The sequence below is a fragment of the Mobula hypostoma genome, chromosome 15, assembly GCF_963921235.1.
Source record: "Mobula hypostoma chromosome 15, sMobHyp1.1, whole genome shotgun sequence".
NCBI classification, from domain to species: Eukaryota; Metazoa; Chordata; class Chondrichthyes; order Myliobatiformes; family Myliobatidae; genus Mobula; species Mobula hypostoma.
In genome coordinates, this window is record NC_086111.1 from 57,243,965 (window position 1) to 57,255,824 (window position 11,860).

Genomic DNA, 11,860 nt, shown 5'->3' on the forward strand with positions numbered 1-11,860 from the left:
TCCAGCCAACAGTAATGACTATATTCGTTAATATTATAAAGATTTTTAAATTGTCGTTGGTATTTTTCCGTTAACTTTTGAAAAAACGTAATGATTTCCATTCATTTGTGAGAATTACGTTTCCAGACGTGTATTAATTTGTAAAGTGAACTCGAATGTGAACGTGGTAACTCGAATTCGTCTTCGAACTATCTTGCAAATATGAACATTTTCTGCGGTGTTTCAGTGCTTACATTTAAAAAGTACACTTTTTGAAAGTTCAACTGTCATTTAAATAATAATTTGTGATAAAATTGCAAACATACTTCGTCAATCAATGCATTTAATCTTACTTCAGAACTCATTGTGTTCGCCTATGAAGACATGGAGTCCAGAATTCATCGGTTCTCACATTGTTGCATTCTATATAATGAATAGGATTATCTCTGACAGTGTATCCTTTATTTGAACTGTTATCACTTATCTCACTCATAATGGTAAGAAATGGATAATGTTCTAATTATTTTTGTACAATGTAATAAAGTTAGTGAAACCTCAAAGCGCTTTGGGTTAAATGTTAAAGAAAACAGAGAGATGTTCGACATGGTGACCAAATATTTAATCATTTATATTAGTGTGGTTTTGTTTTGAAGTATACGTCAGCAATAATCCATAAATATAGTGTATCGACTATTCTATAACATACTCATAACTTTACATTATCAAAAACTGATTTGTCATTCTGAAATGTTAACAAAAATGCAAAATGCCAGATATATTTGTTCTCAACCAGGCATCTACCTGCAGAAGTCCCGTGTGTTTGTTATTTCAACAGATCACATATCATTATTCAATGTGTAATGTTTTTGACTGACACAGACTTTTATACGTTTAAGTTTTTTTTGAGTAATTGAGCGGGCAAAGGTCACGTGGCACTGGACTGTTTAAGAGTAAATCATAGACCCGGAACGGCAAAATAACGCCCTACGCACAGACCAAGTTCAATTTTGTTAGCACCCCTCTCCGTTTTTGTAATAGTTGTCTTCTTAATGTCAACTTGTTCAGCTGAAGGACCTAACAAAATCATAATCTTTCTTTGGGTCTTTTCACGTCCACACAGAGCTCGCAGAGCATGCCACTAATAATTAATCCTTCATTTCCTGAGCCTTTAGTTATGTTAGCGATTTTAAATTTATTTACAGGCATTATTAAACTTTGGATTCATCGGCAATTTCAAAATAATTTTGCATTTATTCGGTCTTAACAAATGGTCATCACTAACTGCTTGATCCCAATGGAATGGAATCTATTGAACAGGACGAAAGTAGTTTTACGTGACGGGTACCGAGAGAGCCAATGAATTAGAATGAAGCGAGATGGCTTGCACTAAGTCACGCTGGTTATGATAGGTGAAGGAAGGAGGTATAAACTACAAACTGTAAACAAGGCAGCAACTAACGGAATATAAGGCATGTTCCATGAGAAAGAGCAAGTATTTATATTGTGAGTTTCGTCTAAAGTTAGTCATGTGTTTCTCGTCTTTAACTGGGTGGAATGTGAACCGTTTATATCTGCTTCATATCTACTCTGAGCATAAATCTGTTCCTTAAGCAAAATGCCAAATAGTTATAGTTGGTTAAACAATTCTGTAATGTGCTTTGGCACTAAAGGAAAGAATGCTATGAAAGAAATGTTCAATATAAATATAATATTGTTTTACCACATGTACCCTGAGGATTAAACTTGAATATAAAATACCAATCCGCCTGTAATTAAAATGATTTATATTCTCAAGTCTAAACGCGCACAGAATTTCTAAAGAGCATCAAAGTAAAAAAAATAAATACAAGGACAGATAATCTTTTATTGTTTGTATCTGTGTAAGGGTAGCATAAACGGAAATATAAATTTTAAAAAATACAGGCACATTTAATTAGATATCAACGTTTGTAGTTTCCCTTTCCGAGAGGCATAAGGCACATTTCTTGGCATAACGCCACAGCCATTGCTGCAAGAATTATTTACAGTTTCTCCTATCTTTCACAAGTGTATGAAATCATTTATAAATTCGGTACTTGGTACAAACACTTCAAATCTGCTACTGCAGCTGTGGCTCTTCCGCAATGAACCATAACACAGTCTACCTACTATCGAATTGGTTTGGTCAAAATATTTATAAAACTAACTTGACAGAGAGGCACCACAGAAGTGTAGGCTGAAACCTAAAATAAAGTCACGATAATTGCATCTCCCTCAACAATACTGACATTTGTAAAAAAAAAGTAGAACGCGTTAGAAAGACTGTTTGCAAAGTATAAAACTTACTTTGATTCTGAGTTTTAATTTTGTGCAGCCAAACTTGTGTAAGAAAGGCGCTAAAATGCTACATTAGGTATAAACGAATGGAAATTTGATCATGCTCATCCACTAAGCAATATTCAGTTTCTTTCTGGATAACCTTGTGTAGGGCCTGAAAGCAAATTCAAAAAAATCGGATATGCGTTCTGCAACAACTTCCAAGTCAACGGGAAATTGATCCAAATTCCAAACTTAATAAAATACAACAATGGCGAATCTGTTAGTGGAAGGTTCCATCAGCTGATGTTTGGAGAGAGAGAAAAAAATACAGTTGATTTCAAATTTGGTAGCTGACATTTACGGTTCGGGTGTAAATTCCACATTAGGACGCGCTAAAATCGTGGCTCGCTGGAACTTCAAGGTCAATAAATTGGCATCATCACCCGATGCGTGTCAATAGTTCTGCTTCATTCTCTTTACGCTTTATTCTTCCTGATTCACTTCGGAAGGTGATGGAGAATTCTCCACCTGTTTCTCGCCTTCTTTTATCTTCTCTTGTTCTGAAAGTTGTTCACTTGTAGGAATGGAATTCTTCTTTGGGCGACCTTTGGGCTTTGTCGGGGACTCCAGACCCCCGCCTTGCAATACCTTTCAAGAAAAAGAAGGATACTTATCAGCACGTCACCACTAAATGCTGCCATCCGAAAAGCATTGTCTAGAATACTTACTATTTTCTTCCACTTCATTCTTCGGTTTTGGTACCAAGTTTTCACCTGAAGTTGACTAAGACCCAGAGACTCTGCCAGATCTATTCTGCATTTAAAAATAAGGAAATATATTGGGGGAAATTCAAATATAGTTTCAAAAAACTGTAAATATTAGTGGATGTATCCACTCATGATTGTTTCACTTTTTAAAGATTGTGCCGATTGTGCAAATGAGCATTGCGCGTTGAAAATCAATTGAAACCAATGATAGTCGCCGGTGTTGCTGAAAGTGACTTCGATTGTGATTCCTTTTACACTGCTTTCCCTCACTGCTCAATTGAAAACAGACGAGACCAACCCCCCCCCACCCGTTATGCGAAATATCTTCTATGCTGTTCGAAACTACATGTTTAGATTGTAGAGAGAATGTACTGTGTATTGGGTGTGATCCTGTGTCACTGATATAGATGAAATAAATGCCGTTGATTCGGTACACTCGTGTTAAAACATTTAGTTTACTGCAGTACCATGTCGTGTATTTTTTTCTATTTCTCTCTCATTTCTTTTTATCATTTTACCTCCTTACCCGACCCGTTCCCTCTGCTCCTCTTTATTGGTGCGAAACCTGATAGGTTTCAATTCAATAAACTATTATAATGGGGTTCATAATTAACTATTGAAATATTAGTAAATTAAACCCTAAAACGCAGAGCAGTACAAACTGTATGGATTTTTAAAGTCTGTAAAATGTTCGAAGTTACCTGTCTGGTGTTGAAAGGTATTTCTGCTTTTCAAATCTTTTCTCGAGACCCATTAGTTGTAGTTCAGTAAAGACCGTTCGGCTCCTCCTGCCCTTTTTTGCCTTGTTTCCTGGTTCAGGACCTTGTTCAAGCTTTGACCGGAGGTGCAGGTCTAGCGGAAGATGGGGACCTCCGGGACCACTACCCAGGCTCGATCCTCCGGATACCAATGCTGAGCCCAAAGGAGCAGCAAGACTGCATGAGATCGGACCCAACGGAAACTTGAAAACTCCAGCATGATCTGATTTCAGGCCTGCTGCAAGCATTTCGGGCACAATGTTACAGTTAATATTCCACTGATCTTAAAGATGCTAATTAAATATTAAAAGATTCAATTAGTGAAATACCGTAACATTTTAAATTGCCTTTTCTGTGTGCCTTTGATACACATAAATACAGTATATTTTTGTTTAATTCCGGGTGAATTACATTGTCGGGATTATATGAAAAAATGTTTTACTGCACTAATATTTAAATTTTGTTTTCTAAAATAACTAATATTTCACATTTGTTCACTACAGTTATTTAATAAAATTATTACAATGCGTTATTAAGCATTTTTAAAATTCTATCACACACTTGGTGATGTAAAAAAGCTATTAACGATTTACCATCTTGGAACGCTGTTTAATTTCCTTTAGTAGCAAAGTACATAGAAGCATTTATTACAATGGAACTACAAAGTTGCCTTCATACCCAGCAGGAAACAGGAAACTATTCTATTTACCACATCATTCACTTTTTTTTCGCAATGAGTAACGACATCATTGGGATGCAGATTAAAGAATTGTAATATCTGATTATGAGATATTTTGTGGATTTTTTGTTAGTTAAAGTCAACGTTGATTTTGGAGAGAGGTTTGGTATAACGTGGATCAGCTATACACGCGTGGTGTGTGTGTGTGTGTGTTTTTGTGTGTCTGTGTCTGTGTGTGTCTCTGTGTGTGTGTGTGTGTGTGTGTGTGTGTGTGTGTGTGTGTGTGTGTGTGTGTGTGTTGGAAGCGATTAGATTGCACTATTTAAATTAAATGGTTCGATTTTACTGGGGTTTGGGGTCAGAATATCTTTAAACCATATATTTCCGACCTGGGAAATGCTGTTTACTCTACACAAATATGGTTACGATCTGAGTCAATATTAAGAGAAAAGTAATGCGCCATGTGAAATCTATGTAGCATTCGTTGAGTTAAAGTGAACCTTGCTGTCAGTTTGCAGTTCTCAGGAAGGCTTTCGACTTGCCTGGATTTCATCACCTTTTTTCCCTAGGCCTCTTCAGATTATTTACCGCGGCCTACAAACATTGTCTAATTGGGATAATTTCATTACATTGTGTATTTATCTCTGCATGCTGTTTAACCCAAGGGTACAATACATTGAATAGCAGTGGATATCCTAGCGACGAAATGGCCCATCCTTGTCCTAGACTGTTTGAGCAGCGACGACCGATGGTGGTCAATTCTTTAAATTTGTTACAAATAGAAACACTTTGCGAGAAACTAAGGAATGGTTTAGAAATCACGGTCTAGCGATGCCAATGTAAAGAAAGACGGAAGAGGGGGTTTTCACAATACCTAGATGGCTGTGGTAGGGCCGACTGTTGAGCAGAGCGTGAACACCGAATTTGAGGAGCTCGCCCCCACTCGTGGCTTTGCCTGAGCCCGTGGGTTCGGTCAGTATCTCCTCAATCATAAAGCTCCTGTACCGGTGTGACCTGTAGTCGTGGATCGGCTCGTGAGGCAGGTAATGAGCCCCCAGCTCTAGGGGATGCTGCATCATTTTGTCGACGCCACAATCCACCAGAAGGAAGACAAATCGCCAGGCAAGCAGGTTGAATCCCAGGCGCTGCTCTGGCCGTCACTGTATACCCACGTTCCAAGCTCTCAGTGCCCGACGCGAGAGCGGTTTTTCATTTCGACGTGACAAATAGTTTCATTTTCGCAGAATCTCTCTTAAGATGCAAAGTGAGTGGTCATTTTCAAGAGCGTGAACCGTTCTCCGAGTTGATGGCTCGATCGGCCGCGTTATTACTTATTCAGTGGCGTTGATTTGCAGCTTTTCCGGATTTCTGAGCCGTTCGATCTTGTCGGCAGGGAGCGAGAGTTGGGAGGTTTGCAGCATCATTAACTCACGTGATTCCTTCTTTTTCTCTCTCTCTCTCTTTCTCTCAATCTCTTGCTCTGTCCCTCCGCCCTAGAAGGAGCCACCCAGCGCTTCAAACAGCCTATCGCTGCTTTCCTGGCTCTTCATTAACTGAAAAACATCCCGCCCGCAACCACAGGAGTTGGACTGCTGGCAAATACTGCGCAGATTCCTCTTCCAAACTAGCACCTCCCATCCTTTACTAAACAGTGTAAATTTACCAAAACCTGAACGCGCTAGGAAAAAAAAATGATGGCAATAAACATAAGGGAAATGTGCATCGATTGCCTTTTACTAAACTGCTGTTGCCTACTTAGTGCACTTTACTGAAAGCCACCATTTAATAACCGTATTCGTCCAGAAGCCCGTGTTCCCATCCCGTAGAGGACTCTCGGCGTATGGCTCTAATTTATTTACTTAGCTCTGCGTCGTTAACTTTTCTAACCAGTTGCACGGCCAATGGCGCAACAAACAGCGAGTTAAGATTTGTGTTTTATATTATCCCGAAGTTGAGCTTCTCATGTCACGTGGTTCTCCCTCCTAAAAGGGGCCGCGTTCGAATAGTGAAAATGGAGGTATTCCACTTGCCTGCTTCTGTAGCGAGTAGATTACAGCTTTGTAACAATTGGTTACATTGACTCTAATGCCTAAGACTAATTTCTCTAGAATCCAAAATATTTAATCATCGCGGTGTTCATCACCACTTTCGTTCCTCTGTTTTCTGGTCTTAAAATACTGTAATGTCCTACGCGGGTTGCCCGTTTCAAAAGTGGTTGTAAGTAATGGTAGAACCGTTGATATTAACACGCCAAATGCATTTCTGCGGCGGCAATTGTTGAATGTTCAGTCAAAACGGGGGAATGTTATAGAAAGCATTCAGAAAGGAGACGCTGATTTCCTTCTGTTTAAACAATGCTTTGCAGCGACTGACAATCATTCAATGGTTTCAAAGTGCAAGGCTGAAACTACATACAAGGTATTCAACCAGAAACTTTACTGCCTGAAATCCACCTCGTGGATGGGCGATAATGTGGATGACTGATTACAAGTAAACATTTATTCCCTCCCCCAGAACATACAGCCTAACATTTTTCTGTGCGTTATGTCAGGCTCGGTATTATTTCCTGGCAATTACGGCCCGTAGGATTTTTAAACAATGCGAATGCGTTCGATCATTGCACTCCGTTCGGATACTTTGCTTCTCTTTTGTGTCTCTTCCGAAAGACTGCCAACCATATCACGCCGTGCGCATTTTAGCAAACGCACTCTTTAAAAAAAAGCTTGCACCATGCGAGGACTAAATAATGGCTTATTGAGAAAGTAAGGAGACATGGGATCCAAGGGGAAATTGCTTTGTGGATCCAGAACTGGCTTGCCCACAGAAGGCGAAGAGTGGTTGTAGACGGGTCATGTTCTGCTCGGAGGTTGGTGACCAGTGGTGTGCCTCAGGGATCTGTGCTGGGACCCTTACTCTTCGTGATTTTTATAAATGACCTGGATGAGGAAGTGGAGGGATGGGTTAGTAAGTTTGCTGATGACACAAAGTTTGGAGGTGTTGTGGATAGTGTGGAGGGCTGTCAGAGGTTACAACGGGACATTGATAGGATGCAAAACTGGGCTGAGGAGTGGCAGATGGAGTTCAACCCAAATAAGTGTGAAGTGGTTCATTTTGGTAGGTCAAATATGATGGCAGAATATAGTATTAATGGTAGGACTCTTGGCAGTGTGGAGGATCAGAGGGTTCTTGTGGTCCGAGGCAAGAGGGCATACGGTGTATTGGCCTTCATTAATCGTGGAATTGAACTTAGGAGCCGAGAGGTAATGTTGCAGCTATATAGGGCCCTGGTCAGACCCCACTTGGAGTACTGTGCTCACTTCTGGTGTCCTCACTACAGGAAGGATGTGGAAGCCATAGAAAGGGTGCAGAGGAGATTTACAAGGATGTTGCCTGGATTGGGGAGCATGCCTTATGAGAATAGATTGAGTGAACACAGCCTTTTCTCCTTGGAGCGACAGAGGATGACAGATCACCTGATAGAGGCGTATAAGATGATGAGAAGCATTGATCATGTGGATAGTCAGAGGCTTTTTCCCAGGGCTGAAATGGTTGCCACAAGAGGACACAGGTTTAAGGTGCCTGGGAGTAGGTACAGAGGAGATGTCAGGGGTAAGTTTTTTACGCAGAGACTGCTGAGTGCGTGGAATGGGCTGCCGGCAACGGTGGTGGAGGCGGATACGATAGGGCCTTTTAAGAGACTTTTGGATAGGTACATGGAGCTTAGAAAAATAGAGGGCTATGGGTAAGCCTAGTAATTTCTAAGGTAGGGACATGTTCAGCACAACTTTGTGGGCCGAAGGGCCTGTATTGTGCTGTAAGTTTTCTATGTTTCTATGTTTCTAACTTTATCATCCCAATTATCTTGTTGGGACCAATTTATTCTACTTCCTTCGATCCAACCCCTACCCTATATCCAGTAATCCTCGAATTATAAATAATTACATTCTACTTTTAGTTTCAAAAAGGTGTCAAACGAAAATGTTTCACAAAGAATTCGACGTCTTGAAATAGCAGGCAGCTAGGTTGCAATGGCCAGAGAAAATTGGGGAATCTATAATAAGCAGCCTTGACTGGAAGTCGGAGACGGTGTCGACCAGGAAGCTCTTATCTGTAAGACTTCCTGCAATGCAAGTAACACAAATATGTTTTCGCCGTTCAATTCATATTCCATTAATTGAAAGTACAACTGGGTGCAAGGTTGAATTTCACTGCCGCTATATATATTTTAGCGAGGGGTGTGGGCAAAAGCTTATTCCTACTTTTTAAATAAGGTATATGCTGTTCAAACATTGCTCACTTTCCCAAGATAGTTGTTCTTCTTGCTTGCATTCTCGTTCTCTCGAACTGAAAACATCGAACAACTGCAAACTACGAATAAACTTCACATTCATTAAACATCATACGAATACTTTCGTGCTTCTCAGCGACATTGAAAACGGGAAATCTGACCAATTATGACCCTTCTCGGTATCAATGATTAGAATAAAAAAATTGTGTGCAGTCGCATCTGGTGACGGATCTCCAAGTAAGCAGCTTAAGAAAATACACATTTTAATTTAAAATAGAGAAACGCTATCTATAAATTTTATCTTAATTATGAAACCTGACAGCTTGTAATGTTACGGTGATTCTAATGGGTTTACGCTAAAAGCTGAGCATTAAACAGAGATTCCAAACGTCTCCCGGCTCACCCTAGCTTTTCTATCTGGTCGTTCTATGCATTAACCCCCCCCCCCCACCCAGCAGTTCATTTTTAAATCAAAGTTATAAGTCCCCATAGAATGTAGCGTAACTATCAGAATAATATATTATGCAGAATAATATATTATGCCCGTAACATAATTAGGGCATCTGACACGTGGGCAAGTTGTGATTAATGTCTTGTTTACGCTTAATTTGATTAAACGAATAAAGCGAATCTATTGCATTTTGTATCTTTATTCCTTTTATTCAAAATGGTATATTTTTATACTTCACTGTATAAAAATTTGTATACTTCACTGTAGCCAGAAAGTTGTTCATTGCTCGAGAGAATTACGTTTTAAATTTACGCAATCCCTCATTATGATCGTGAGAACTGCCCAGTTTTCCATTTCTACACCAAATGCACGCGGTTAGCCTCAATATTTTACGTTTGCTGTTTCCGGCCTGTAAACTTCAAATCCACCGTTTGTTTTTAACCATCCTAGTAATGTGACATCTCTTTTTCAGGACTGCTAAGAACATCCGTTAAAACAACTCACAGGGAAATCCTTTAGTGTTTGGAAAACTTCATTCTGGATTTTAAAAAATGAGGCAAGATTGTTTCCATTTCTAACAGGTAGAACAATGAAGTAGGCCTACGATCCTGTGATTTCAGTGGAATATCATAGCGAAGCATAAAGAAAACTGCGGAAAAGAAATGAATATATGTATGAACATAACGGAAAATAAATGTCACACAGTAAGTGCTGGAGGAACTCATCAGGCCAGGCAGCATCTATTGAAAAGAGTACAGGTCCACGTTTCGGGCCGAGACCCTTCTTTTTTTTTCCCCTCATCTTTATTTTTCCCAGTCCTGATGAAGGGTCTCGGCCCGAAGCGTCCACTGTACTCTTTTCTATAGATGCTGCCTGGCCTGCTGACTTCCTCCAGCATTTTGTGTGTGTTGCTTGAATTTCCAGCATCTGCAGATTTTCTCTTGATTGTGACTGGAAAATAAATGTCGACTATTTCGGCCCGAAATAGTGTCTGCTTTTTCTCCTCTATAGATGCTGCTTGACTTGCTGAGTTCCTCTAGTATTTTGTGTGTGTTGCTTAAGATTTCCAACACCTGCAGAATCTCTTGTGTAAATGAATATATGAAACATCCACCTCAACTTGCCTAATTGATACTGATAACTCTATAGTATTTCCGGCCTTAACATTCCTTTCTCGTGAAGTGAATCTTATTTCCTTCAAAGAAGTGGCATATTTCATGTGATAGTTATTAATTTATTCAACTGTCGTATTTATTGATTCTTATTTTTCTAACGAATCCATTAATTGGTTTACATTTTTTCCAAATGCAGTGTAGAATAAGCAACAGGGTTAAAGTGAAAAAAATTCTCTAGCGACAACTCAGTTCTGCAGCGGCAAAGTGAACATAGTTTGGTAATTACATGCTTGACTGTGTTGTATATTGGAGAAAATAATAACAGCCGAAGGGGTGACTTCGATAAAGTATATTTCCGATTAATGATGCATTCCTGTAGAACACCACTAATGTCTTTTCGAGAGTTTCAACAAGTAAAACATTTCTAAGCAAGAAGGTACTTATTACCCCCTCAACTCAAACCTTCAATGTTCTAGCTTCTGCATTTTGTTTTGTCACAACGATTAATATGACATTTCTGTTCAGATGAGTTACACTTTAAGTTGAGTAAATCATGGGCAGATTTCGAGAGCGGCCAATACTTCCCTCCAGATGAATTGCATTCTGTTCGCTTCAATGCGATATCATCTCGTGGCATGATAAGGAGATTTTCTTTATTAAGTATACGACGTTGACTACCAAAATGAAATAAATAATTTGAGCTGCCTGGGGAATAAAACTGCTCCATCAGCTTGCAGAAATGTATATTAATTAGTTTAATTTTATATTAATTAATTATATATTATTAATTTATTTGCATATATAGTATCCACTATTTCCATTTTCTGTTGATGCCCTCAATAACAGTTGAACACTTATTGTGAGTAATAACACCTAGACCAAGATTTCTGTTCAACTTAAGTTACTCTTACATTAGCGTCATTCGTTAAAATTCTGTTTTAAAGCGACTTAAATCCGTCCATTGCTTCTTGATAAAATCACCATCACCGGGTGCAGCACAGATCCCGAGCTTTTGGCATGGACAAAATACTTTTTGTAGGGTTGGAACTTGCACGCGAATGCTACTTGTGAAGTGCTGAATTTTAGACGTACCAGAATAAGGAAACAAACATTTTCTAAGTTAAGTAATGTTGAAATAACCTATAAATGGATATTAGAAAAATTGATTCTACTTTCTAAATGTCTATATCGGTTAAAGAAATAGAAAGGATGCGCTAAATTATTGCATGTGACTAATTATTATTAACTACATAGTACAAGTACAACATTCTGGCCTAATCTAATGTTACTAATCGAGTGTATTTTACATTTCCTGCAATGGTAGCTTTTTTTTCTGCTACTCGCTGTTTTAAAGGAAGGTGGTTGATTTAAAAAAAACTTGGGACACCTGTTGTAATGCTGGATTCGTAAATTTCCAGTCTCATCCAATCGGCTAATTTCTGCATAAGGCAGGACTAATTTCAAAAGAATCGCTAGGAGCCAGTGCAGCAGAAGATCAACAAGTATGCCGTCCAAGTAGGTTAGT

At 39.0% G+C, this 11,860-nt stretch overlaps 1 protein-coding gene across 2 annotated transcripts; it reads right to left on the reverse strand.

Moving 5' to 3' along the window:
• Positions 1-1,871: 1,871 nt before the first annotated feature.
• Positions 1,872-5,825, reverse strand: barx1 (BARX homeobox 1). Of its 2 annotated transcripts, none has more exons than XM_063068409.1 (4): positions 5,356-5,825; positions 3,746-4,037; positions 3,006-3,090; positions 1,872-2,925 (listed from the first exon to the last, which is right to left on the reverse strand). In XM_063068409.1, exons 1-4 carry the CDS (start codon positions 5,558-5,560, stop codon positions 2,761-2,763), a joined length of 747 nt encoding a protein of 248 aa, XP_062924479.1. In that variant the 5' UTR covers positions 5,561-5,825; the 3' UTR covers positions 1,872-2,760. The 2 variants fall into 2 exon arrangements, with proteins under 2 accessions (XP_062924479.1, XP_062924478.1); XM_063068408.1 differs by having other exon boundaries at positions 3,746-4,040.
• Between the last annotated feature and the right edge of the window lie 6,035 nt (positions 5,826-11,860).

Coding starts and splice junctions, on each gene's coding strand:
- barx1 (XM_063068408.1), bottom strand. CDS start 5,560: ATGATGCAGCATCCCCTAGAGCTGGGGGCTCATTACCTGCCTCACGAG. Junction 4,041..5,355: donor GCCCTACCACAGCCATCTAG/GTATTGTGAAAA, acceptor AAATGCTTGCAG/CAGGCCTGAAATCAGATCAT. Junction 3,091..3,745: donor TACCTTTCAACACCAGACAG/GTAACTTCGAAC, acceptor TTTTAAATGCAG/AATAGATCTGGCAGAGTCTC.